Below are 27444 nucleotides of genomic sequence, written 5' to 3' on the forward strand. Positions count from 1 at the left end.
CTCTTCCCCCTAAACCCCTCACTAAGGTTTGGGGCTACCCAAACCCCATTAAACAATGCCTGGCTCAGGCAGATGAGTGCCACTGGTGCTGAACTGGTTTGTACTGGCATAAACCTGCATTCCAGGCTAGTTCCTAGAAATATGTCAGGTGGGCAATACACTGGCAGGAACTCTACGAGCCCCTTCCTGCATTCCTGCTCACACTTCTGCCAACTCTGCAGCTGGGACCCTGTGGCTGACCGATCCCTTTGTGCTGTGGAGCCAGCAGTGTGCTGGGACCCTGGCCTCAGGCTGACACCAGCTCTGCTGATGGAGCTCATTCGTTGGGAAGGGAAGTGGTTAAGTAGTTCTCCCGCTGGCTGAGGATGTTCAGGGAAGCGTTGGCCACCCGCTGAGCCCACTGAAGTCTGTCCAAGCAGGGCTGGCCGGGTGTGAAGGGCTGCCCCAGGAGCCTGGGGGCTCTGCAGAGGCTTGGCAGGGGCCTTCTTCCAAGTGCCCCAAAGTGGTGAGCACTGCCGGCTCCTGCTGCTGGTTCCCACTGCTGAGCCTTTTGCTCTGTCAGTGATGGAAGAAGTGCTGATTAATGCCAAGAGGTGCTGGTGGAGCCAAGACCACGGGTGCCTGAAAAAGCAGGGGATGCTCAGCAGCTCTGAAGCACTGGTGATGGGAGGGCTGCGATAGAGCTGCTGGCAGATCTCCAGCCAGCTCAGCTGCCTCTGGCGAGACACTGGCCACCCCCTTGTGTTCAGCTGTGGGGCAGCTGAGGAGTTGCAGCTTGGGGTGGGAAGTCGGACCAGAATTCAGGGGAGCCAGGAAGTGCCTGGATACAGACTGGGATGCCTCATTTGTCCCTCAGACCCTGATGAAGATCCCTTCCTCCTGCTTCTAGCTTGCTTTTCAAGATTGGAGATCCTGTTACAAGTCGCCTTTATCAGGCCACTTTGAATCTCCTCAGAGCAGATAAGGTTTGCTTGGTAAGTTCCCTGCGATACAGACACGCTGGTCAGTGCTAATGGCTCTTTATCAGCTTATCTCCTGCCAGCTCCCTTAGCCCAGGAAGTGATTGTGCCCGGCCACCACTCTGTGCTGCCAGAGCTTCGCCACACCGCGCACAGCCCTGCCCTTCCCCCAGGTTTCCCAGCCCCTGCTGCGACCACATCTATGGGGAGTTGCCAGGGCTCTGCCCACTGCATCCCTCACCCCTCTGAGACACATGGGACCAGCCTGCACTATGTTGGAGTATCCCTAAGGACACGGGTTTTGGCACCACCGTGTCCAAGAGCTTGGGGAGCTGCTGCTTTGTCTGCCTGTGACCTTGATCACCGGCGGGTGGTCAGGGCACGGCCTTGGCGTGGGGAGCACATGGCTCCTCTTCCTTCCTTCGACCTCGGCTAATAAAAGGCAGCATCCCTGCGGGACAACGAGGTCTCTATCGAGCCCAGCCCCCGCACATGACTCTGCTCCCCGTGGGGTACCGGGGCTGCCGGCTCGGCTCCTGCCCGGCCGGTCCGAAGGATCCCAGGCAGCACCAACCTGCACAGGGTGAGTGGCTCAGGGGACAGTGTTGCCCATGGTTGCCCATGGTGCCAGCACGAGAGAGGAGCAAGATTCATCGGGCTCGGGTGCCGAGGGAGTGTGGTTGGCTCCCAGTATCGCTGCACAGACGAGCCCGCACGGCCCAGAGCGGGTCAGGCCGGGCTGCCTGTCTCGGCGGTCCTACATACTGCCCGTCTGGGCACGGCAGCCCTGGGGCGATGCCGCCTGCCAGCCTGGGCCCAGGGCACCGCCGTGCCACGCGTCGGCAACTGCTGCCTTGTACCTGGCCTCTGCCTCACCTTGGCTTAAGCTCGGAGCGGGCAGGTCCCTCCCCTCGCCTGGCACGGCTGCCGGAGGAGGAGACAGGCGCTGGCTGCCGTCCTCCAGGAACAGCCACCGAGCCCAGCCCGAGCCCGGCGGGGCCAAGCTGGCCAACTCACAGTCCACTCGGGGCACCGGCCACCTGCCCGGCACGCCGGGCCCCGCGGGCACAGGTAGGAGTCAGCATGCTGGCGGGGAGCCCCAGGCATGGCTCAGCCCCGGGGCACGGCACAGCCTCTGGTACCGGGCACAACCCCGGGGCGCAGGCCAGGCATCGGCAGCCGGCACACAAGGAAGGGGCCGCAGGGTCCCGGGGAGAGACGGGCCGGGTCCCCCTTGCCCTCAGCACACTTTCTGGTGCTGGCGTGTGCTGGACTTTGCCCGGGGAGCCGTGGCGGTGGGGAGAGCCGGTTCTTCCCTCGGGAGGAAAGCTCCCAGCCGGTGACACCGCGGCTGTGCCCAGGTGGGCTCCCCGAGGGGCCGATGCCAGACACTGTTCCCCCATGTAGCCATGCCCTGCCCTGCCCTGCCCTGCCCTGCCCTGCCCTGCCCTGCCCTGCCATGCCATGTCATGCCATGCCTTGCCATGCCAGTGCTCCCGTCAGCCTAGGCAGGAGCGGTACCGTCGCATCACCGGGTGCCCGTCCCACCATGCCGCCCCGTGTGCCCCGCTGCAAGCGGCGGCGGGTGCGTTCCTGCCGCGCCGTGCCGGGAGCCCGGGGAACGCGGCGCCGCTGCCTCCCCGGCCCACCAGGCACCTTTTGTTCGCCGGCGGGCCCCGCCGTGCCGGGGCGTGCCCGGGCTGCCGACGCCTGGCCGGCCTGGCCTCCGCGGGCGGGCAGCGGGGGCCTCCAGGCAGAAGGAATCGGCAGTGACATTCCCGTAGCCTGGAGACCGCCGTCCCTTTCAGCGGGCAGCCCATTTGAATAAGAATCGTGCGCGGGGAAGGGGGGCCGCCGGCCGCCGCCATCCTATCGCCGCCCTCGCCCCGGCTCATTTCTGCACGCCCCAGCCCAGGGGGCAGAGGGTCCCAAAACGCCCTCGCCCTGGCCTTGGCCCCGCCGGACACCGCAGGACGCCAGGTACCGAGGGCACGCGGGGCTCGGGGACCCCCGCACCAGCACCCGTTCTCGCACCGCCTCGCCTGCAGCCTTTGGCGCGGCTTCGAGTGGGGACGGTGGCGGTACAGAGTCGCGACTGTCCCCGCTGTTCCGAGCCCCCCTGCCCCAGGGGGACAGGAAAGATGTGCGGGGTCAGGAAAGATGTGTTTGGGCAGCGGCGGGGACAGTCTTTGATCTAGAGATTGCGAGGCTGGAAGCGGACAGTTCCGGGAGAAAAGGAAGCACAAAAGGCAGATCCAGCCTAAATTTAACAGTGGGACCCCGGCCAGCAGCTGGGATGATGCCCTTGACAGTCGGCTCTGTCTCTCCTGGCCCCTCTTCCTGGCTGACCCGACACTGGGACCCCCCCAGGGACACCAGTGACATTCACAGGGATGAATCATGGCACAGCCTGTGCAGGGCCTGGGGGTACAGGGCATGGCCACGTGCCCGGGTCTGTGTGCCACAGCTCTCCAGGGTCATTCAGGGCTCAGTCATGGCCATGGGGGTGGGCACTGGGTGCCACCCTGCAGAACTTCGGGACCCAACTGCCATGGCCAACCCCATTTCCCAGTGCTGTCCCCTGGGTGCACTGCAGTGCTGGGGCTGGGCTGCTGCACCCTGAGGTGCACAGCCAATTTGGAGCTGGGAGAGGCCAGGCCCCACCCAACCTGCACCTTGTGCTGTACCCCATACATTGATGCAATGCTGTTTCTGAGTCTCTCCAGGCAGAGCCCGTGGCTACCAATGGACCTCCTGGCACTCACTCTCCTCCTGGGTAAGCACTGACCTCAGTTGGGCACTGTGCACAGCATTCATGGTGACGGGGCCTGCGGTGGTTGTGGAGGAGGTTGCTCAGGTGGAGGAGGGAGCCGGGCAGCAGTGGTGATGCTCCCTGGCCAGCAGCACACCGGGCCCGACTGCTGCAAATCCCAGCAGGGAATGCAGGCTGCACTGAGCCCCGCTGGGATTAGCGAGCGCCTGACCTGGCTCCTGGCTTCCCCTGGCACCACTTGGCACCCTGGGGGCTGCCCAGCCCCCCAGGAGCACAGGCAGTCACCCCCTGCCCGGCCCCTCAGTTCCCGCAGCAGCCAGCCCACCAATCACCCCTGCTACCCGCCCAGCCCTGCTCCCTGCCCCCCAGTCACGAGGCCCTGGGGCTGCTGCCAGCACCTTTCCGGGTCACAGAGCTTCATGCTGCATCAGTGGGTTGGGAAGAAGAGATGGGATGGGATGAGATGGGACAGTTGGGGGTGGGGAGGGTGCCAGACAGGCATTGGGGTGCAATGGGAGTTTGGAGGTGCCTGGAGGGCCCATAGCCCTCAGCCTATGCCCTCATGCTCCCTGCAGTGTGGGTGCCAGCAGCAGTGGGCTGGCAGGAGCCTGACCCAAGCCATGGCTGTGCCAGTGGCAGCTGCTACCCAGCCACTGGGAACCTACTGGTGGGGCGAGCCCCACGCCTAAGTGCCACCTCCACCTGCGGGTTGGATGGGCCCCAAGAGTACTGCATCGTCAGTCACCTCCAGGTGAGCCCACCCAGCCCTAGCATAGCCCCTGCAGAACCAGGCAGTGGCACAGCCTCCAGCCACTCATCCCTGATGGTGCCACTCCCCTGGCACAGGACTCGGAGAAATGCTTCACATGCGATTCACGGGACCCGTCCCTTCCTGAGAGCCACCGCATTGAGAATGTCATCTACATGAGTGGTCCCCATGGCCAGCGGACTTGGTGGCAGTCAGAGAACGGTGAGGCTGGGGCAGTGGCAGGGCTGCCCCCATGTGCATGTGCCGCAGGGCTGCATGGCCATGGGACCTGGAGGGTCTTCCCTGGCCTTGGATGTTATCTCTCCGTCCCCACCCAGGTGTGGAGCATGTCAGCATCCGTCTGGACCTGGAGGGCGAGTTCCATTTCACCCACCTCATCATGAAGTTTAAGGTAGGCACCAGCATGTGGATGCCTAGGATGGGGTGAGATGAGGTGAGGTGGGATGGGGTAGGCCTGCGGGAGCTGCGGTGCCTGTTCCCATCCCAGCTGGGTGTCCCGCAGACATTCCGCCCTGCGGCCATGCTGGTGGAGCGTTCATCTGACTTCGGGCGCAGCTGGAAGGTCTACCGATACTTCGCCTATGACTGCTCCAAGCTCTTCCCCGGCATCCCCAGACAGCCCTCGGGGCTGGTGGATGAGGTGTTGTGTGACCAGCGCTACTCTGAGATTGAGCCCTCCAGCCATGGGGAGGTGCGTGGGGCTGGGGTAGTGCAGTGGGGGGCTGGGAGACTTGGGGGGTTCTGGCTCACCCGCTACTTCCTCCACCAGGTCATCTTCAAGGTGCTGGACCCCTCCATCCATGTGGCGGATCCCTACAGCCCGGACATCCAGGGTGCGTGGCTGGGAGTGCTGGGGTCATAGGGCTGGCAGGGTGGGTGCTGATGATGGTCTAGGTGATGATGGTACCTCTTAGACCTGCTGCGTGTTACCAACCTGCGAGTGAACCTCACTAAGCTGCACACACTGGGGGACAACCTGCTAGACACACGTCAGGAGGTACTCCACAAGTATTACTATGCTGTGGATGAGCTGGTGCTGCGTGGGAGCTGCTTCTGCCATGGCCACGCTGCCCACTGCGCCCCGGCACCCGGTGCCCCGATGTCCTCTGTCCCTGGCATGGTGAGGCTCACACAACTGCTGGCATGGCACAGTGCCCCATAAGATCCATCGGCCACACTGAGCTGGGTGCTTCCCCCAGATCCACGGGCGCTGTGTCTGTGAGCACCACACGCAGGGGCTGAACTGTGAGCGCTGTGAGGACTTCTACCACGACCTGCCCTGGCGCCCAGCCGAGGGCTCCAACACCAACGCCTGCCGCCGTGAGTGCCCAGCACTGTCACCTCACTGTGCCCAGGGACTTGTGGTCCCATGTGCTGGCCTGGGGGAGTTGGGATCCTGCATGATGTGTGGGAGGGATTCATCATTCTGGGAACTGTGGCATGGGGGTGTGCTTTGAGCATCCCACATGCCACGCTTTGGGGTGCTGCAAATGGGGCTGAGGCTTGGGGGGTCAAGGTGCTACAGGCTATGGTTGGGGGGGCAGGGGTTAAGGTGCATCCTGCTGGGATGTGAGGCTGGGGATTCTGCAGACTGAGGGCTTGGGATGGAGGAACTGCATCCCCAGGTGCTGGGGTGCACTGGGGGTGCTGCAAGGCAAGGGGTTGGGTTGCTGCATGCTGTACCACGGTGCTGTTCCCACAGGCTGTGACTGCAACGAGCACTCACAGCGGTGCCACTTTGACATGGCTGTCTTCCTGGCCACGGGGAACACCAGTGGGTCCGTGTGTGACGACTGCCAGCACAACACCATGGGCCGCCGCTGCCACCTCTGCAAACCCTTCTACTACCAGCACCCCCGCTCTGACATCCGCTCCCCCACTGCCTGCGCCCGTGAGTGCCCCAGCACCCCGGCCCCACAGCTCACCCCAGTCCCACAGCTCGCCATGCCAGCAGCCCAAGCTCCTGCCCATTCTCCCTCCCTCCGCAGCATGTGACTGTGACCCAGCGGGCTCACTGGATGGAGGTGCCTGTGATGGGCACACTGATGTGGCTCTGGGCATGATCGCGGGGCAGTGCCGCTGCAAAGAAAACGTGGTGGGTCCCCGCTGTGACCGCTGCCGCCATGGTGCTTATGGCCTCAGCCACGGAGACCCACAGGGCTGCCAGCGTGAGCTGTGACACAGGGATGGGTGTGGGATGATGTGGGGTGGAGGGATGGGGATGGTTGGATGGAGATAGAGGGATGGGGATAGAGGGGTGTGGGATGGATGGGAATGGAGTGATGGTGATGGAAGGATGGGGATGGAGGGATGGTGGAATGATGATGATGGAGCAATGGGGAGGGATTGATGGGGATGGAGGGATGTGGGACAGAGGGATGGGGATAGAGGGGTTTGGGATGGAGGGATGGGAATAGAGTGATGGGGATGGAAGGACGGGGATGGAGGGATGGTGGAATGATGATGATGGAGCGATGGGGAGGGATTGATGGTGATGGAGGGATGTGGGACGGGACAGAGGGATGAGGAATGTGAGATGATGATAAAGGGATGTGGAAGAGGGATATTGGTCCTGGAATGGGGACAGAGCAATGGGGATGGAGGGGCAGTGGGTAGAATCACCCGGTATGGGGAGAGGGGGCCGTGAAGCCCATGGGCTGTGAGGCCATGTGTCAGACCCTCATGTGTGGGGGTGTGTGCATGTGTGGGGGGCAGCATGCAGGTGCGACCCACGGGGCACAGTTGCGGGCAGCTCCCCCTGCGACCCCATCAGCGGGGACTGCTACTGCAAACGCTTTGTGGCCGGGCGCTCCTGCAGCCAGTGTGTGGTGAGTGTCCCAGCCTGCCCCCCATCCTGCCCCACTCCATGCCCTGTAGCCCTGACTCTCCCCAGCCCCACAATAACCCCTAGGTCCAGGCTGGCCCTACACATACCCCATTTTCCCCCCTTCTCCCTGCAGCCTGAGTTCTGGGGCCTGAGCTATGATGTGGGGGGCTGCCGACCCTGTGACTGCGACTTTGGGGGAGCTTACAGCAACCGGTGGGGCCCAGCACAGTGCCTGGCTGGGCACAGGGATGGGGAGCAGGAGTGGGGAGATGGGGGTCAAGCACAGAGGGATATTGGTGGATGAATGTGGACAGAAGGGGCTGGGATGAAGGGATGGGGGGATGGATCTCCATCTCTTGAGATGGAGGGATGGGGACAGGAATGGAGGGAGAGATGGGTAAAGACAGAGATGGACAGCAGGACAGATAGAGACAAGACTGTTACCTCCAGGTGCTCCATGGAAGATGGGGCATGTCCCTGCCGTTCTCACCTCATGGGGCGTCAGTGTGACCAGGTACAGCCTGGCTTCTTCTGCGCCCACCTCGACTACTACACCTATGAGGCTGAGCGGGCCACCGGTCATGTCCACAGCCACCCCCAGCTCCCAGTGAGTCTCCTGGGGGGTCCTTTGCACTCTAATCCTGGGCTTGTGCATGGCTGTCACTGTGCACTGTGCTCTGTGCATGGCTGTGTCCATGCTCCATGTGTGGCTGTAACCCTGTGCTGCATGTGGCTGTCACCATGCCCTGTGCATGGCTGTCCCCATGCATGGCTCCTGTCTCCTGACCCCATCCCCACAGGGTGCTGTTCGGGCCGAGGTGCCCCCAGACTGCTTGGAGTATGACACGGGGGAGCTGGGGGGGCGGAAGGGACGCCCCCGGCCCCACCGCAGCCCTCCCCGTTCCCCTCAGCCCCGCAGCCCCACACGCCGTGGCCGCCAGCAGCCCTCCAAGGTGAGGCCAGGGGGTGGGACGGGCTATGGCAGGGTGCTGTGGGGCAGGGGGAGCCAGGGGCAGGGCTGGGGCTGAGCCGTGCTGGCACCCCGCTCAGCCCGATGTGGAGGAGGTGGTGCGGGACGGCTCCGGGCGCATGGTGACGTGGACAGGATCAGGGTTCGCCCGGGTGCGGGATGGGGCTGGCCTGACCTTCCGTGTGGATAACGTGCCCTACCCCATGGACTACGAGCTGCTGGTGCGCTACGAGCCCGAGGTGAGCATGGCTATGGTGAGAGCCATGGCCACGGCGTGTGTGGCATGGCATGGCCCTGACACTGGTTTGTCTGTTGCTTCAGTCGGCTGAGGACTGGGAGGCTGTGGTCAGCGTCAGCTCCCAGGTGCTGCCCACCAGCCCTCGCTGTGGGAACCTACTGCCCTCTGAGCAGATGTACCGTGAGAACCTGCTCCACAGCCAGAGGTGGGATGAGATGGGATGGGGGGTGGTGTGAGACTGGGGATAGGGATGGGATGAGAGCGGGATGAGGGTGGGGATGAGGTGAGGATGGGATGGGGACAGGGATGAGGACAGGGCAGGGACAAGAACAGCCCTGCCACACTCACAGAACTGTGGGATGGGATGGGATGGGATGGGATGGAAAGGATGGTCCTTCCACTCATATGAGGGATGGGGCTGGGAACAGGGATAAGTGAGGTGGACAGGTACTGCTGCAGTCCCTTGGCCACCCTATGTCCCTGCCTGCCTCCGCACAGGTACGTGCTGCTGTCTCGGCCCTTTTGCTTTGAGCCCAGCACCCCCTATGAGGTGACCATGAGGCTTCAACGGGCTGGTGTCACCCAGCGCCACCCTGGTGCCTTCATCCTGATTGACTCGGTGAGAGGGGGTCCTGCTGCAACCCCCACCAGCAGCTCACAGTAGTGGGCTGATGGGCAGGGATGTGGGAGCAGGAGCTGTGGTGGGCAGTGATATCCACCTGGTGCTGCATGTTGGGTGTGGTGGGGATGGGGATAGAATAGGGTTGGCCATGTGGATGGAGATGAAAATGGGCACAGGAAAGGGAGTGTGGATAGAGATGTAGATGAAGATGGGGTTGGATGAGGATGAGAATGAGATGGGGATGGGAAAAGGGAATGAGAATGGAGATTGGCATGACAGTGGATAGGTATGGGAAAGGGGCTGTTCATAGGGATGAGAAAGGGGGTGTGGATGGAAATAAGAGTAGGGATGTAGATGTGGATGAAGATGGAAATATCAGTGGGACTGGGGATGTTGGTGGAGCTGGGGCTAGTCTTGTGGGTGTCAGTGGAGATGAGGGTAACGATGCCTGTGGGGATGACAGTTTGGATAGGATTATTGCTAGAGCTGGGGCTTTTGATGGGACCAGGCTGGTCAAAACCCAGCAGGGTTGGATCTGTCCCAGGACAGATGGATCTGGCCCAGAAGCAGGGGCCAGGTCCTATGTCAGGGAGTGGCTGTGCCCCCCCAACCCTATCTCCTCTGCCCCTCCCACTGCCTGGTGCAGCTGGTGCTCCTACCACGGGTGTCAGAGCTTCCAGGCTTCCATGGAGCAGAAGCAGCAGCAGCAGCACGTAGGGAGGAGCTGGAGCGGTACCGGTGCCTGGAGGCATTTCGCATGGCCCCCCCGTCTCCCCTGGCTGAGGCCTGTGCCCGCCTGGTCTGCAGCGTCTCGGCACTGCTGCACGGCGGGGCACTGCGTGAGTGGGTGGGGATGGGGCTCTGCCAGGTCTGGTGGGTCGGGATGGGGCTGTGCCCACAGTGGGGTGGAGAGGGGGACCCATGCTGGGGCATCTGGATGCACTGCTCCCATGGCAAGGGAGCAGTGGGAGGGTTGTGGGCAGGGTACAGGCAGAGTGCTGGCAGGGTGCAGACAGGGCAGCCTGGCCCCACACCCTCCCTCCTGCCCACAGCCTGCCAGTGTGACCCACAGGGCTCCCGCAGCAGCGAGTGCCAGGTGCAGGGAGGGCAGTGTGAGTGCAAGCCCCATGTCCTCGGACGGCGCTGTGACCACTGTGCCCCAGGCAGCTATGGCTTCGGGCCTCTGGGCTGCAGCCGTGAGTAGCAGCCCTGTTCTGCCCATCTGTCTGTCCATCCAGCCACCAGAGCCCTCTTCACTGCCCATCTGTCTTTCCATTTGTGTGTCCATTTCAGCCCTTCTGTCCTGCAGCTGGTTGGTGGACCCCCAGTTCTCCTCTGTCCATCTGTGTTTCCATCCATCCATCCATCCATCCATCCAAGCCCCATCTTTCTGCCTGGAGTGGGTGCTGCACTGCTTTGCACTCCTGTGTCCACCTGCCCATCCATCTTCCCACCCATGTGTCCTTCTGTGCCATAGCCTGTGAGCTGGGCATGCTCTGGGTACTGGTCCCCTTCTGTCTCTGTCTGTCCATCCCTGTGTCCCCTTACCCATGTCCCTGACCTGAGCCATGCCATCCCGCAGCCTGTGCCTGCTCGCCAGAAGGTTCAGTGTCACAGCTATGTGACACGGTGAGTGGACAGTGCCAGTGTCAGCCTGGTGCCGTGGGCCGGCAGTGTGACCAGTGCCAGCCTGGCCACTGGGGCTTCCCCGCTTGCCGGCCCTGCCAGTGCAATGGGCATGCTGAGGAGTGTGACCCCCGGACTGGCAGCTGCCTGCACTGCCGCGACCACACCGATGGCCGGCACTGTGAGAGGTGAGCGTGGGCAGGGCAGAGGGGACTGCATGGGGTGGGGTGGGGTGGGATGGATGAGATGAGATAGGATGAGATGGGTTATGGGATGATGGGATGATGGGATGAGATGGGATGGATGCAGTGAAATGGGATGGAATGGGATATGATAGTATGGGATGGGGTGAGATTGGATGGGATAGTGGGATAGGATATGATAGAATGGATGCAATGGGATAATATAGAATGGTATATGATGGGTTGGGATGAGACAGGATGGGTGGGATGGAATGTACCCCTGGGGTGCTCATCTCTCATCCTTGCAGGTGCCAAGATGGTTACTACGGGGACCCAGAGCTGGGTTCTGGGCAGCAGTGCCGGCCCTGCCCCTGCCCTGGCTACCCTGGCACTCAGCACTACCATGGGAGCGCCTGCCACGCTGATGAGGAGACCCACCACATCATCTGCCTCTGTGCGCCCGGATATGCTGGTGAGGGGCAGGGTGGGCGAAGTGCAGCAGAGATCCCGTGGCCCCAGGGCTGCAGGACCCCCAGCATCCACAGCTCCCCTTCCCCACAGGGCCCCGCTGTGACCGCTGCTCCCCTGGCTACTTTGGGGCACCGGAGATGGAGGGGGGCATGTGCCGGCCCTGCCAGTGCAACAACAACATCGATGCCAGCGACCCGGGGGCCTGTGACCCCCGCACGGGGCAGTGCCTACGCTGCCTCTACAACACTGATGGCCCCAACTGTGCCCGCTGCCAGCCTGGCTACTATGGCAATGCCCTGCACCGCAGCTGCCGACGTGAGTGGGCATGGGTCTGTGCTGGAGTGGGGGGCTGTGCGAGGGTTCAGGGATGTGCAGGGGCTTTTTGGCATGATGCAGGGACTTAGGGTGGGGGTGAGCTTGGGACTAGGTTGGGATGTGGGGGGGATTGGGGTTGTGCTGGGGGGTTGAGTAGGGCTCACGGGTATCTGAGGGTTTGGGGCTGCCAGAAGAATTTTGGGATGTTGTGGGACTTCGGGGTTGTTGGAGGAGTTTGGGCTGTTCCTGGAGTTGGGGCAGGGCAGAGGAGAGGGATTGGGGTCAGCTCGGGGGGTGCTGAGCTCAGAGTTTTTGGGGATATTCATGTGTTCAGGGCCAAGAGATTTGGGGTGCTGGGGCCATGTGCCAAGATGGCACAGCCTGGGACAGGAGTAGGGGCTAAGCCCCTGCAGGTCACCCACCTGCCTGCAGGTTGTGGCTGTGACCCACAAGGCACCCTGGCCTCCCATTGCACCTCCGGCACCTGCACCTGCGACCGCAGTACGGGCGCCTGCACCTGCCGGCCCAACGTGGTGGGCAAGAGCTGTGACCGCTGTGCACCCAACTTCTGGAACCTGGGGGGGCCAGAGGGCTGCGAGCCATGCGGCTGCCACCCCACACATGCCCTGCACCCCTCCTGTGATGCAGTGAGACCCGAAGCACCCTGACACCCTGGCACAAACTCTGCTGCCTTTCTGGTGCCCAGTGAGCTGCCCAGCTCAACACGCTGCCTCCACTGCAGGTGACGGGACAATGTCAGTGCCAGCCTGGATTCGGGGGCCGTGTCTGCTCTCAGTGCCAGGAGCATCACTGGGGAGACCCTGAGCGGGAGTGCCGAGGTGGGGGCATGTCCCAAGGTCTGGGGTGCAGGGACTCTGGGGACATGGGGGCCCTGAGGAATGGGAGGTCTTGCATAAACAGGGGATCATGGATGGATCCTGGGTGCTTGATGAGATTGTAGGGCTCTGGGGGGATCTGAGGACATAAAGGGGATAGAGTGGAAGACTCTGAACATGGGGGACCTGGGAAGAGAGTGGGATACTGGGGACACGTGGGACTCTAGGGACTCAGGAGATCTTGGTGACATGGTGAGATCATGGGAATGTGCTGGGATCCCTTGGATGCAGATGGCCCTGGAGCTATAGTGGGATGCTGGGGTTGGGATGGGACTGTGGAGTATAGGGGATCCTGGAGACACAGTGGAATGGAAGTGGACGTGGAAGACCCTGGGGACATGGTAGGATCCTGGAGATGCAGGAAGACGTAGCGGGATGCTGGGGGCATGATGGCACTTTGGGGACATGAGGGTTAGGGTTCCTGAGGAGGTTAGGAGATGATGCTGCCTGTCTCTACAGCATGTGAGTGTGAGCCACTGGGTGCCGTGAGCCTGCAGTGTGAGCAGGCCAGTGGGCAGTGCCAGTGCCAGCCAGGCTTTGGGGGGCTGCGCTGTGACCGCTGCCAGCGGGGATACCAGGAGGCCTTCCCCCGCTGCTCGCCCTGCCACCCCTGCTTTGGGCGCTGGGACCCAACCCTGGGCAGCCTGCAGGATGGTCTGCAGCGCCTGGGGATGCAGGCACGGGCACTGCAGGAGGGGGGGGCCATGCCTCAGCTCAACCCCCACCGCCTGCGGGCACTGGAGGAGGCCCTGGGGCATGTGGAACGGCTGCTGGGCAAGGAGAGCAGCCCTGGAAGCCCCCTCCTCAACGAGCTGCCTGGATGGCTGGATGGCACCAGGCAAGTGTGAGCGGTACACATGGGGGGATGAACCCCACTTTGTCACCCAAAAAAAGATTGACACTTCTCTTCCACCTTAAAGGATGGAGCTGGATGATTTCTGGAAGCAGCTCCAAGATCTGGAGCAACACCTGGATCAGCTGGCACAGGCAGATGTGCGGCACCGCGACCGGCTAGCTGGGCTGAGCCATTGGCTGGTGGGTCTCAACCAAACCACCACCCACCTCCAAATTCTCCTTGGCACAGTGGCGGCTGCTGGATTTGGCGGTAGGAGCATCCAGTGAGGATTGGGGGGTTCAGTGGCAGGCATCCTGGCCAGACCCTGACACACTGGTCCCCACAGAGTCTTACCGCAGCATCCTGGCATCAGCAGAAGGGTCGCGGCAGGCAGAGGCAGTGGCTAACAGCACAGCTGGTGAGCTGAACAGGTCACAGATGACACGGTGGGCAGCCGAGCAGGCTTTGCGGCAGCGGGGCGATGCTTTCCGCCGTGGCACAGCTGCGGCACGGAAATCTTTGCGGGAGACACAGAAACGGGTGATGGGACTCAGCATCACCAGGATCAATGAGAAGGTGAGAGTGGGCAAACAGGCCCCCCCCCATAGAGTGTTGAGCTGCCAACTCCACCACCGGCATCTCCACAGATTTGTGGGGTGCCTGGGGACCGGAAATGTGACCAAGCACCTTGTGGAGGAGCATTGTGCCAGGACAGCATGGGAACACGGCACTGTGGTGGACCGGGATGTGCAGGGGCATTGCCTGTCTCAGTTCGAGCCCTGGGCAGTGCTTATAATGCCTCACAGCAGCTGGAAGTGGCACTGGGGCAGTTGGGAGTTGTGGCACAGAAGGTAGGAGTGGAGGTTCCATGGCATTTTTTATGTCCCCTTGTGTCCCCTTTGTGTGGCATGCTTGTGCCCTTTCTATGTCACTTTTGGGGTCCTCTCGTACATTCCACTTCTGCTCTTCCCATGCCATTTTGATGTCCCCTTCCATGTCCTTTGCACGTCCCCCTGGACATCCCGCTTGTGCCCTTTCTGTGTGCCCAAGCATTCACCCCGTTTGTCTCTCTTATGCCCCTTTGCAGACACCCCTTGTGCCTCTTGTGTGCCTCCTTGGGCCACTGCTGCCCTCCTCCTTTATGTCCCTTTGCACACCCACCCCTTCCATGCCCCTGTTGCACAACCCCTCCTGCCCCCTTGCACACACCCTCCTGCCTCCTTGCAGGCCCCCCAGACTCCTTTGCACCCCCCATTACACACTCTTGCATGCCCCCATCCTGTCCCTCTTGCCCCCTTGGCCCCCCCTGCCACCTCCTCCCTGGGGATGCCCCATGCCCCTGCTCAGTCCTGTGCCCCCCAGATGCAGGAGGTGCAGGAGCTGGCGCGGGGGGCACGAAGCAGGGCAGAGGAGGCACTGGGGCGCTCACAGGCTGCCCGGCACCGCGCAGAGAAGGCGACAACCCAGCTGCGGGACTTCATCCGCCGTATCAAGGCCTTCCTGGCAGGTCGCACTGGCATGGGGTGGGCACATAAGCATGGCAGGGGTCAGTGTGCCCAACCTGAACCAACTCCACTCCCATGTTCCCCCAGAGGAGGGAGCTGACCCTGGGAGCATTGAGCTAGTGGCCCAGCAGGTGCTGAACATCTCCCTGCCCAGCAGCCCTGGCCGGATCCAGGAGCTGCTGCAGGAGATGCGTGAGAGCATCGGCCAGCTGGAGGGGGTGGATGCAGCGCTGAACAGCACGGCACAGGGGCTGGCCAAGGCACGGGGGCTGCTGGTGCAAGGACAGGATGCCAGGTGAGTGGCAGGGGACATACTGGGGTGGGCAGGGAATGAGGGTCCATACTGCAGTGCTGGGAGGGGCTGGAGCTGCCTGTTGTGGCTGCAGGGAGCGAGCAGAGGGTGTGAGGGATGAGCTGGCAGGGACGCAGCGGGCACTGGAGGAAGCACGAGCACAAGCGACAGCAGCGAGAAGCACCCTGCGGAGTGCCAGGGATGCCATCCGGGCAGCTGAGAGCAGAGCCAAGGAGGTGAGAGGCACCAGTGCTGTGAGTATACCAGGCTCAGAGAAGCAGGGCCAATGCCACTGGAATGGATGGAGAGTGGGAATGGTGTTTGGGCCATGCTGGGGGCAATGGGGTCAGTGCTGTGGGGACACAAGCAACAGCAGTCAGTGCCATGGATACACTGGGAGTAATGGGGTCAGTGCTGTGGGGGCACTGGGAATGGTGAGGTTGGTGCTGTGGGTATAATGGGAGTAGCGGGGTTGGTGCCATGGAGAGCAAGGGTGGTACCAGGGGCACACCACGGGTAGTGAGGCTGTGCCAGAGGGCCATGAACAATGTGGGGCAGGTGCCATGGGTTTGCCATGTGGTGGGGATGGCACCACACACAAGCAAGATGGCAGCCTGTGCCTGTGTCTGTCCAGGCGGAGCGCAGGCTGCAGGGGCTGGAGGGGAAGGAGTCGAGGGCACAGCGGCGACTGCAGGAGCTGGCACAGCGCGTCACTGCCCTGCAGAAGCAGGGCCAGGATGCCCGCTCCCTGGCACAGCAAGCCAAGGACGGGGCACAGCGTGCCACCGCCGCCTCGGGGACACTCAGCCAGGTGAGCCCTGGCCCTGCCCACTCATGGTGCCGCACCAAGGGGGTGTGGGGTGAGAGAGGGGGCTTAGTGTCACCGTGCCTTTGTGCCACCAGGACCTGGCACAGGTGACGCAGCGCTACATGGTGCTGAAGGGCCGGGTGAGCGGGCTGTCCGGGGTGTCCAGCGGGGCCCTGCAGCGTGTGACGCAGCTGACAGCAGAGGCCAGGAACCTCCTGGACAAGGCCAACGGCAGTAAGAGGAAGCTGGAAGGTGAGGGGGGAACCTGTGTTGGGGGGCACTCCTTGCCACCTCAGTTCCCCGTGCATGGCTTATTGTCCCCCTGGACACATCCTGCCTGATGTCCCAGGATGTGTCCCAGAGGCTGACACATCCCTGTCCTGCAGAGCTGGAGCAGCACTTCGGGGCCAACGAGCGGGAGATGGCTGCGAAGGCAACGCGACTGCTGGCATTGGAGCAGCGGGTCTGGGGGCTGCTAGAGGAGATCCGGGAGAGGGCCAACGCCTACGCCACCTGCTAGGCTCCGGGGCTGGTCCTGTCCCGCAGCCCGGGGGTCCCGTCCCCTCCCACGGACGCCTGTGGCGCGGCCGCGCCTGCAAATAAAGCCCTGAACAGCGGCTGCCTGTGTCCGGTGCCTGCCTGCCCACTCCCTGTCCCGCTCCCTGCCCGCCGCCCCTGCTCCCCGCTCCGGCCGGGATCCGCCCCGCGCTTTCCGCGCAGCCCCGAGCGCTGCGCCCGCCACCCAGCTCGGACGGGGGGGCGGGAGGGATCGGGACGGGGACGGGAACGGGAACCGGCGGGGCGGAACGGAAACGGGACGGGGACGGGAACGGGACAGGAACGGGACAGGAACGGGACGTGACAGCCGGGCACCTGCCGAGCGCCCCCCTTCGCCCCCACTTTTGTCCCCCCCCCTGCGCGCCCCCTGCCCCCTGTTGCGCCCCCTTTGCCCCCCGCTGCGCCCCGCGATGCGAAGCCACGGCGCCCTCCTGCTGTTGCCGCTGCTGGCCGGTAAGTCCGCGACCCGCCCCCCCCCCCCCACCTCCCGCGGTGGGGCCCGGTGGGAGCCAGGATCCATCCCGACTCCGCTGCCCTGTTTCCGGGCGTCCGCGGAAGGGGCCCCGCGCCCCCCGCCTTCAGCCGCCCGCTGCCCCGTAGGACTGGGGGGGGCTTCGGCCCCAGACCACCCCCACGGCTGCTCCCGCGGCAGCTGCTACCCGGCCACCGGGGACCTGCTAGTAGGGCGAGCCCCCCGCCTGAGTGCCACCTCCACCTGTGGGCTGCGCCGACCCCAGTCCTACTGCATCGTCAGCCACCTCCAGGTGAGCGGGATGGGGACCGGGAGGGACGGGAAAGGGACAGGATGAGGATGGCGGGGACGGGCCGGGGGTGGGGACATACACCCCCGAGCCCCCTGTTCACAGGAAGAGAAGAAGTGCTTCATCTGTGACTCGCGGCGGCCTTACGACACCCGTGCCAATGCCAACAGCCACCGCATCGAGAATGTGGTCACTACTTTTGCCCCTCGCCCCAAGAAAGCCTGGTGGCAGTCAGAGAATGGTGAGCAGCGAGTGCGGGTGACGGGACGTCCCGGGGGGCTCTCCTTCCCTTCCTCCCACGCCGAGGAAGTGTGACTCAGCCGGCAGCCGCGGCCACGCCCCTGGACCACGGCCGGGTAGGGGGGGCAAGCCTCAGGGACCCGTGGGTGGGTGCTCCCTGCAATCTCACCTGCCATCCCCAGGTGTGGAGCATGTCAGCATCCAGCTGGACCTGGAGGCCGAGTTCCACTTCACCCACCTCATAATGACCTTCAAGGTTGGTACCCAGGATAGGATGGGATTGGACAGGATGGGGTTAAACGAGATGGGATGGGATGGGATGGGATGGGATGGGATGGGATGGGGGCTGCAGGGCTGGCCCCTGTCCCAGCTGGGTGTCCTGCAGACCTTCCGCCCTGCGGCCATGCTGGTGGAGCGCTCTGCCGACTTTGGACGCAGCTGGAAGGTCTACCGATACTTCGCCTATGACTGCGCCACTGCCTTCCCCCACGTCCCCCGCGGGCCCCCACGCCGTGTTGACGATGTTGTCTGCGAGTCTCGCTACTCTGACATCGAGCCCTCCACCGAAGGGGAGGTGAGGCCCCAGTGGTGCCATTGAAGGGTCGTGGGACCCCTCACTCTCCCCTCACTGCCCTGCCTTCCCCTCCAGGTCATCTACCGTGTGCTGGACCCTGCCATCCCCATCCGGGACCCCTACAGCCCTGCCATCCAGGGTGAGTTCCCTTCCCCGGGCTCCCTCCTGGCTGCTCTATTTTGGGCACAGCTATTTTAGCTGCTCTCTCCCTTCTCCGAGCCCCACAGTGGGGTCAGAGCAGGGCCCAGCCTCCAGAGGCTCAGGCCACTCCTGCATTCTTCCCTCTCCGTGGGAGCAGCTAAAGGTCGGGCTGCATCGGGGAGAGCAGGGGATGTGCCGGAGCCATGCTGGAGCCCAGCCCAATACTGAGCGGTAGCTGCAGTGCAAGATGGTGCTGGTGACGGGCAGAGGAGTTGGGCCAGGCACACGATGCAGTGGGTTAATCACCCAGGGCTAAATTTAGGCTCGGAGCAGGAGGGGAAGAATCTGCAGGGCAGGGCTGTTGGAACTCTGCAGTCCCCCAGGGAGCCATCCAGTCCTGTTGGGGGCCCACAGGCTGCACCCGACAGGCAGAGCCATCCTCCAGGCACAGCCCCTGGCAGTGGGTGCCCAGACACCTGGAAAAGTGTCCTGAGCCCATGGCGCTTTTTCTGCACTAGTGGGGTCCCAGCCTGCATCTGTTGGGAGGTCTGCAGAGCCCCAATGACTGTTCACCATGGGCATGGGAGCCAAACCACAGCAGCTACCGAAAGCCCAGCCTGGCCAAGTGCAGCCACATGTGTGTGACCCAAACCATGCACAGCCCAGTGGTGCACAGGCAAGATGAGTTGTGTCCATCTCCTCTGAGCAACTCACCCCCACTGTGGCCATACACAGCCCACCCCTGCCATGCCCAGCAGAGCCATGGATAAACAGACCCTGCTGCCCTGTGCTAACATAGGTCTGTTCATCCTCAGACCTGCTGCGTGTCACCAACCTGCGGGTGAACCTCACCAAGCTGCACACACTGGGTGACAACCTGCTGGACTCGCGGCGGGAGATCCGGGAGAAGTACTACTACGCGCTCTATGAGCTGGTGCTGCGTGGGAACTGCTTCTGCTATGGACATGCCTCTGAGTGTGCCCCGCTCAGCAGAGCCCCAGCCACCACCGATGGCATGGTATGGCCAGCCAGCACAGTGCCCTGCTGGAGCTGGGTAGCTGTGCTGCCCATCTGACAGCCCCTCACTGTGGCATCCCGGCAGGTCCACGGGCGTTGTGTCTGCAAGCATCATACACAAGGGCTGAACTGCGAGCGCTGTGAGGACTTCTACCAAGACCTGCCCTGGCGCCCGGCCGAGGGCTCCAGCACCAACGCCTGCCGCCGTGAGTGCCCAGCAGTGCCTCCTGGCACTGGGATCCTGGTGCTGGGGCTGCTGACGGGGGTTTTGCGGTGCTGTGTGCTGGGATGTGGTTGGGCAGGGACTGGAATCCTGCAGGCCATCTGTAGGAGGTTTGGGTTTCTGTTGGCTGTGGTTTGGGGAGGCTTGGGGTTGGAGTCCTGCATACTGAGATGAGGGGGTCAGGGCTGGGGGAGTTTGGCACTGGGGTGCTGCCAGGCAAGGGGTTGGGTTGCTGCATGCTGTACCACGGTGCTGTCCCCATAGGCTGCAACTGCAACGAGCACTCACAGCGTTGCCACTTTGACATGGCTGTCTTCCTGGCCACGGGGAACACCAGTGGGTCCGTGTGTGACGGCTGCCAGCACAACACCATGGGCCGCCGCTGCCACCTCTGCAAACCCTTCTACTACAAGGACCCCAACAAGGACCTGCGGGACCCCGCAGTGTGCAGAGGTCAGTGCTGGGGGGGATATACAGTACAGGCTGTGCAGGGCAGGCCAGGGCGTCAGGGTGCTGACCCCATCTGTGCCCCCAGCCTGCAACTGCGACCCTGAGGGCTCTCTGGATGGTGGGCTGTGCGATGGTGCTGATGACCCAGCCCGGGGGTTGATCGCGGGGCAGTGCCGCTGCAAGGAGCATGTGGTGGGTCCCCGCTGTGACCGCTGCAAACCTGGATTCTTTGGCCTCAGTGCTGCCAACCCGCAGGGCTGCCAGCGTAGGTACCGGGGTGGGACCCGTTGGGGTTGGGTGCTGATTTGGCACCACTGAACACCACTGGCTCTCTGCACAGGGTGCCAGTGTGACCCCCGTGGCACAGTGGCTGAGGGCAGCCAGTGTGACCCTCTCAGCGGTGAGTGCTTCTGCAAGCGGATGGTGACCGGGCGCAACTGCGATCAGTGCCTGGTGAGTGGGGCTGTGCCAGGGTCCCTGCATAGCGCTCCAAGCCATGCATGGTGCTCAGGAGCCATGTGTGGTGCTCGGGGACATTGCACTGCAGCCAGGCAATCCCTGACACCCTTGCTCTCTCCAGCCTGAGCACTGGGGGCTAAGCCATGACCTCCAGGGCTGCCGACCGTGTGACTGCGACGTGGGAGGTGCCTATGACAACCTGTGAGTCTCTGTGGGGGATTTAAGGGGTGAGGAGCATCCCTGGGCACATCGGGGCTGACTGTGCTGCTGGGGTACCAGGTGTGCTGTGGAGACAGGGCAGTGCCGGTGCCGCAACCATGTGGTGGGACGGCAGTGTGGCCAGGTGGAGCCTGGCTTCTACTACATCAACCTGGACCATTACACTTACGAAGCTGAGGATGCTCGGATGCATCAGGTAAGGGATGGAGGTGTCCCTGTAGGGGGACATCAGGCAGAGCAGAGCACTGGGTGGCTCTTTGCAGGATCCCCAGGTTGGTGGGCATCTCTGCTCCAACAGGGCACTAGGGCAGAGCAGTACTTGATGGCCAAGGTAAGATCCCATCTCACAATCCCACCTTGCACCAGGGCACAGTGGTGGAGCGTGAGCCCCCCAGGGACCACCCAGCTTCATGGACGGGGACAGGTTTTGCCCGCATGCTGGAGGGCAGCTGGGTGGAGTTTCATGTGAGTGATGTGCCTTTCTCCACTGAGTATGACGTGATCATCCGCTATGAGCCCCAGGTGAGCACTGGATGGTGAAGACAACAGTGGGATGTACTGCCAAATTGGGGGAGAATGCTTTTTGACTTTTTGGCACAACTTCTCTGCTGGCAGCACCCAGAGCCCTGGCAGGAGGTGAGGGTGAGAGTGCTGCGCCCCAGCCCTGTCTCAGCCAGCAGCCCATGTGGAAACACCATCCCAGCTGATGACCAGCTCTCCACCAGCCTTCCATCCGGTGCCAGGTGAGCACCTTACCAAGCTGTGCCAAGGCTCACGGGAGGTACCCAGCTGCCCATGCTCTGCTTTGCCCCCCTAGGTACGTGGTGCTGCCCCGTCCCATCTGCCTGGAGCGAGGTGTCTCCTACACCATCCGCCTGGAGCTGGGCTGTGCCACTGCTCGGCAGGATCCCACTGCCAGTGTGCTCATTGATTCGGTGAGGGGTGGCCGAGCAGCCAGAGTGGGGACAACAACTCCTTAGGGGAGCAGGGTGTGGCCATAGGGGCCACAGGGAGACACAGGTGTGACATCTCACTGACTTGACCCTGCAGCTGGTGCTCATGCCCCGTTACTCCTCTCTGGAGATGTTCATCGCGGGTGACCCTGGCTCCATGGAACGCCGGGAGAGATTCGAGAGGTACCGCTGCGCCCAACCCTTCCACATGGCAGGACCCTCACCCGTGGCCGAGCCCTGCTCCAGCCTCCTGCACAGCCTCTCAGCCATCCTACACGATGGGGCTCTGCGTGAGTACAGCCCCGTTCTCCATCTGTGCCCCACGGCAGCCACCGCTGCCACTCAGCCTGCTGTCTGCCCTCTCTCTGCCCACAGCCTGCCTCTGTGATCCCCAGGGCTCACTCAGTGCTGAGTGCCAGCCCCAGGGTGGGCAGTGCCGGTGCAAACCCAACGTCATGGGACGGCGCTGCCACCGCTGCTCCCCAGGAACCTTCGGCTTTGGGCCTGGCGGGTGCCGAGGTGAGTGCCAGTGGCTGTGCCAGCCTAGCCAAGAGAGGAGCCTGGGCACCCCAGGGCTGGATGCACCAAGGAGGGGTGCTTCCTATGTGCTGAGGCAGACATCGGGGTGCCATGCCTTCTAGCATGCCAGTGCAGCAGTGAGGGGTCAGTGAGCACCATCTGCGACAGCACCACAGGGCAGTGCTCCTGCCGGGAAGGTGCCCATGGCCCACGTTGCGACCGCTGCCAGCCCGGCCACTGGGGTTTCCCTGCCTGCCGGCCCTGCCAGTGCAATGGACATGCTGAGGACTGCGACCCACGAACTGGCAGCTGCCTGCGCTGCCGTGACCACACCGATGGTGAGAGGTGTCAGAGGTAAGTGTGGTGTGTGCTGGGAGCGGGGCAGCGTGCCACCGGCAGCCTCAGCCCCACCAACCTCCTGCCGGCAGGTGTGCAGCTGGGCACTTTGGCAACCCAGCTCTGGGCTCCGGGCAGCACTGCCGTCCCTGCCCCTGCCCCGATGGGCCCAGCAGCCCCCGCCACTTCGCTGCCTCCTGCTACCAGGACAGCCGGTCCCGGCAGGTCATCTGCCACTGCAGCCCTGGGTACACAGGTGGGTGCCCATGGCAGCACATTCAGTGCCCTTGGGGGTCTCCTGTTCCCAGGAACTGCCCACTATCCTGTGCCAGCAGGTCCCCGTTGTGATGAGTGTGCTCCTGGGTACTATGGGGACCCGCTGCAGCCTGGTGGGCACTGCCTGCCCTGCCAGTGTCACGACAACATCGACATGACGGACCCGGAGGCTTGTGACCGGCACACAGGGCAGTGCCTGCGCTGCCTCTACAACACAGCAGGGCCACACTGTGCTGAGTGCCAGCCCGGCTACTACGGGGATGCCACACAGCACAGCTGCAGGCGTGAGTACCCACAGCCATGCCAAGACCTACCCCCAGGGCCAAGCTTGTCCCTGGAGACAATGCCTGTCCATGGTTGCTCTTGCTCATGCACGGTGCTGCGGGGGCCCTGGAGTCCTGCCCTGCTCTGGGCTTTATCCACTGCCCAGCACTGCAGCCCTATCTTTGTCCCCATGCCCAACTTGTCCCATCTCATCTACATCCTCATCTCATGCCCATTCCTGTCTCCACTGCCCTCCTATTGCCACTGCCACCCTTGATCTGTCCCCATCCCATCCTTATCCTACCTCTATCCTGACCCTGTCCTAGTCCCATCCTCCATCCCATCCCTTTCAGTGGTCCTCATGCCATTCCCACCTAATTGCTGCTGAATCTCTGTCTCCATACTGCCTTCATCCTCACCCACCACTTTCCCCCTCCCATTCCTCCCTGCCTGTGTCCCCCTATCATCAGCACCCCTATCCCATATCCATCGCAATCTCATGGCCTTCCTGTCTTCAACCTGTCCCCATCCCTGTCCCCATCCCCACTCAGCACCTATCTGGTTCCAGGTTGCACCTGCAATGCACTGGGCACTGACCCCAGCACCTGTGGACCCCAGCAGTGCCAATGTGACAGACAGAGTGGGCAGTGCTACTGTCTGCCCCATGTGGAGGGACAGAGCTGTGACCGCTGCAGCCCCAACTTCTGGAACCTGGGCAGCGGGCAGGGCTGTGAGCCCTGTGCCTGCCACCCCCAGCATTCCCTGACACCTGCCTGCAACCAGGTGAGACGGGGAGGGGGCATGGGGGTCTGCTGTGGAACCAGGGGTCTGCTGCAGCTGTGCCAGCGTCAGCTGCACCATGTCTTTCAGTTCACAGGGCAGTGCTCGTGCCGGTCAGGCTTCGGTGGCCGGACCTGTGCTGACTGCCAGGAGCACCACTGGGGTGACCCACAGCAGCAGTGCCGAGGTGAGAGCCGGTGCCAGCAGGGGGTCCATGATGAGCTCCACAGCACCCTGATCCCACTGTCCCCACTCTCTCTGCAGCCTGTGACTGTGATCCCCGTGGCATTGCCAGCACCCAGTGCCACCGCAGCAGCGGCCACTGCGACTGCCGGCCCGGCATCTCCGGCATCCGCTGTGACCAGTGTGCCCGGGGCTTTGCTGGCACCTTCCCAACCTGCCAGCCCTGCCACCCCTGCTTTGGGGACTGGGACCGGGTGGTGCAGGACCTGGCTGCCCGCACCCGGGCCCTGGCACAGCGGGCCAGCCTCCTGCAGCAAACTGGAGATGCTGGTGCCTTTGGGGGCACCTTCCGGCAGCTGGAAGAGAGCCTGGCCACCGTGCGTGATGTGGTGGCTTCCCGCAATGCCACTGCTGCCACCATCACACACCTGACACACATCACGGAGGGTCTGCGGTGAGCACCTGGTACAGGGCATGGATCCCGAGGTGTCTCTGTGGGCTGCTTGTCACCCCTTTCTCTTGCAGGCGTCAGATTGAGGAGGCAACGGAGAGGCTGACGCGGCTGGAGGGGGAGCTGACCACCACCCAGGATGCCAACTTCAATGCCAGCCACATGCTGAGCGCGGTGGATCGAGGCGCCCGTGGCCTCAACCAAAGCCTGCAGGACCTGGAGCAGAGGCTGCATGCCCTCAAGACTTCCAATTTCCTTGGTGAGATGCACTGCAGAGCTGGGCTGGGGCAGCAGGGCTGTAGCCAGGGGTCTGACTGTGCCCTTGGCACCCCCAGGTGCCTATGACAGCATCCGGCAGTCCCACAGAGAGTCGTGGGATGCTGAGCGTCGGGCAGATGCTTCTACCCGTGCTGTGCCCAGCCCCATCAGCACTTCGGCAGCCACCCGGCACCATACTGAGCAGCTGCTGGCCAGCCGGCGGGATGACTTCAACCGCCAAAATGCGGCCAGTCGGCGGGCGCTGATGGACCTGGCAGCGAGGGCACAGGCACTGAGCCTGCACCCACTCAACGAGAAGGTGGGATATGGGTGGGGGACTGGGGGGAGAGTGCCTGGAACTGCCCCGAGCCCCTGCTGTCTTTGCAGGTCTGTGGTGCAGCTGGTGATGTGCCCTGTGCCGAGAGTCCCTGCGGGGGAGCTGGGTGCCAGGATGAGGATGGGGCGCGGCGCTGTGGGGGTCTGAGCTGTGGTGGGGCTGTGTCCACGGCTGACAGCGCGCTGGACCGGGCACGCCATTCCCAGGAGGAGCTGCGGCAGGCTGCCACCGATGTGGCCCAGCTCTCCCACAAGGTGCGTTGCACACAGGTGCTGGTGGGAGTACATGGCACGGCCGTAGCCCCACAGCCCTCGAGACCGGCACTGAGGGTCTCTGCCCTTTCCCAGGTGGCTGAGGCCAAGGGGAAGGCAGATGAAGCCCGGCTGCAGGCACAGGCAGCCCTGGACAAGGCAAACCAGACCAGAGCCCGCGTAGAGAGCTCCAACAAGGAGCTGAGGGAGCTCATCAGCCACGTCAAGGCCTTCCTGAGCCGTGAGTGCCAGCGTGCCGGGTGGGCTGGCTGCCCTGGCCTGGCGCTGCATGGCTCTGCACCTGCACTGCACCGGCACCACACTGCACTGTGCCACACTGCATGGTCCCTGCACTGCATGTGGGCTGTACTGCCCTGGCACTGCACCGCACAGCCCTTGCCCCTCGCTGCATTGCGCGGTCCCTGCCCTGCCCTGCTCTGACCATCCTGGTGTCCCCAACCATCTCCTGCCCCCTTTGGTCCCTTCCCATGGCTCCCCCCTGCCCTCTGCCACCCCTCTGTCCCCTCCACCCCTGGGGTGCTGCAGGGGACACACTGATGGCTCCCACCCGCAGAGGAGGGAGCCGACCCTGAGAGCATCGAGGTGGTGGCCAGCCGGGTGCTGGAGCTGTCGCTCCCCGCTGCACCGGCCCAGATACACCGCCTGGCTGATGAGATCAAGACGCGGGTGCGCAGCCTGGCCAGCGTGGACGCCATCTTAGAGCAGACGGCCGGTGATGTGCACCGGGCTGGGCAGCTGCTGCAGGATGCTCAACGGGCCAGGTGAGGCTGGGGATGTGGGGACACAGCCCCCCTTGGGACCCGCAGCCCAGGCTGGTGCTGAGGTTGTGCTGCCCTGGCTGTAGGTCACGGGCAGAGGGTGTGCGGGGCACTACTGAGGCGGTGCGGCAGGCGCTGGAGGAGGCACAGAGAGCCCAGGGCATGGCAGAGCAGGCACTGCACCTTGCCAGCGGTGACATCCAGCACAGTGAGAGAGCCCTCAGCGCGGTAAGGGCCATGTCCCCATGACCTCAGCCCCACTGTCCCCACCGTGTGTGCACCCTGACTGTGCCCACCCCCCATACCACCGGTCCCCAGATGCAGGACCAGACGGCGAGCGCAGAGCAGCAGCTGGCAGGTGCCATGGGGCGGATCGGGCTCCTGGATGGACAGACAGACGCCCTGAAGGTGAAACGTGCCAACAACAGCCTGGCTGCCACGCGTGCCCAGGAGGCAGCCAGCATTGCCAGGGACCGAGCCAGCGAGGCCAAGCAGGTGGGTGAGAAGCATGGGGATCCTGTGGGGGTCCCGTGGGCGTCCTGCTGACCAGCCCCACTGTCTGGCAGATGCTGGAGGGGCCACTGCGGGACCGGTACCGGACAGCGCAGGAGCTGGTGGAGCACCGGGCACAGGGTGCGCAGCAGGCGGGCAGCCGGGCACAGCAACTGCGGGACGAGGCTGCTGGGCTGCTGCGGGATGCCCAGGGCAAGTTGCAGCGTCTGCGAGGTGAGGTTGGGGCAAAGAGTTGAGGGGATGGCAGTGGCTGGGGGCTGGTCTGACTGGTGTTTCCGCCATCTCCGCAGCACTGGAGGAGGAATATGAGCGAAACGAGCGAGTGCTGGACGCCAAGGCAGCCCAGCTGGGCGGGCTAGAGGCCAAGATGAGGGAGGTGCTGGCCACCATCAACGAGCAGGTCCAGATCTACAACACCTGCCAGTGATCCCCCTGTGGGGCCCGGACCCCCTGGCACCCTACCCCTGCCCAGCCCCTGCCTGCCCCTTCAGCAGTAGGCAGGGTCGGGGCTGTAGGCCACCCCCATGTGCGAATAAAGTGACAGAGCAAGACTACTTTGCCTCTTCGCCCATGCTGTGGGCCCCCATGTCCACCCAAGTGGTCCCACCGTGGACTCCCCGAGTGGAAGCCACTTGCTGCCAGCCCCAGAGTTGGGGGCTGCTGTAGAGGCCCGGGCTGGCTGTAGGGCCGGGGTAGGGCCGGGGACGCTGCAGGGTCCCAAAGGACACGGTGGCCCTGGCACAGCCCCCATGCTCGGGTCCGCCAGCGCAGACCGGCACCGCCCGGCCCGTTGCCATGGGAACGCCCCGGCAAC

General features: G+C 63.7%; 2 protein-coding genes across 2 annotated transcripts; both read left to right on the forward strand.

The window, feature by feature from the left end:
* The first annotated feature begins 1588 nt into the window (after nucleotides 1–1588).
* Nucleotides 1589–16705, forward strand: LOC139801600 (laminin subunit beta-2-like). Its single transcript, XM_071756044.1, is given in 36 exon segments — nucleotides 1589–2015; nucleotides 2017–2030; nucleotides 3686–3735; nucleotides 4308–4483; nucleotides 4579–4702; nucleotides 4819–4892; nucleotides 5004–5192; nucleotides 5271–5334; nucleotides 5416–5621; nucleotides 5701–5821; nucleotides 6204–6392; nucleotides 6490–6669; nucleotides 7217–7329; nucleotides 7462–7541; nucleotides 7779–7935; nucleotides 8129–8281; nucleotides 8379–8537; nucleotides 8620–8741; nucleotides 9035–9155; nucleotides 9805–9997; nucleotides 10211–10354; nucleotides 10741–10972; nucleotides 11275–11438; nucleotides 11528–11752; nucleotides 12185–12399; nucleotides 12495–12591; nucleotides 13108–13486; nucleotides 13569–13753; nucleotides 13830–14059; nucleotides 14131–14334; nucleotides 14846–14990; nucleotides 15076–15283; nucleotides 15375–15516; nucleotides 15915–16091; nucleotides 16184–16340; nucleotides 16475–16705. Coding segments are annotated over 36 exon segments (5784 nt in total). The 5' UTR covers nucleotides 1589–1754; the 3' UTR covers nucleotides 16609–16705.
* Nucleotides 16706–16714: 9 nt separating this feature from the next.
* Nucleotides 16715–27184, forward strand: LAMB2 (laminin subunit beta 2). Its single transcript, XM_071756045.1, has 33 exons — nucleotides 16715–17099; nucleotides 17247–17410; nucleotides 17513–17648; nucleotides 17830–17903; nucleotides 18033–18221; nucleotides 18297–18360; nucleotides 19178–19380; nucleotides 19465–19585; nucleotides 19867–20055; nucleotides 20138–20317; nucleotides 20393–20505; nucleotides 20633–20712; nucleotides 20791–20926; nucleotides 21097–21252; nucleotides 21346–21473; nucleotides 21548–21665; nucleotides 21781–21973; nucleotides 22059–22202; nucleotides 22325–22556; nucleotides 22631–22794; nucleotides 22874–23098; nucleotides 23647–23861; nucleotides 23949–24045; nucleotides 24123–24495; nucleotides 24567–24751; nucleotides 24828–25069; nucleotides 25138–25341; nucleotides 25435–25579; nucleotides 25913–26120; nucleotides 26204–26345; nucleotides 26436–26612; nucleotides 26684–26843; nucleotides 26921–27184. Exons 1-33 carry the CDS (start codon nucleotides 17057–17059, stop codon nucleotides 27055–27057), a joined length of 5337 nt encoding a protein of 1778 aa, XP_071612146.1. The 5' UTR covers nucleotides 16715–17056; the 3' UTR covers nucleotides 27058–27184.
* Nucleotides 27185–27444: the final 260 nt, after the last annotated feature.

The sequence above is a fragment of the Heliangelus exortis genome, chromosome 12 (assembly GCF_036169615.1).
Source record: "Heliangelus exortis chromosome 12, bHelExo1.hap1, whole genome shotgun sequence".
NCBI classification, from domain to species: Eukaryota; Metazoa; Chordata; class Aves; order Apodiformes; family Trochilidae; genus Heliangelus; species Heliangelus exortis.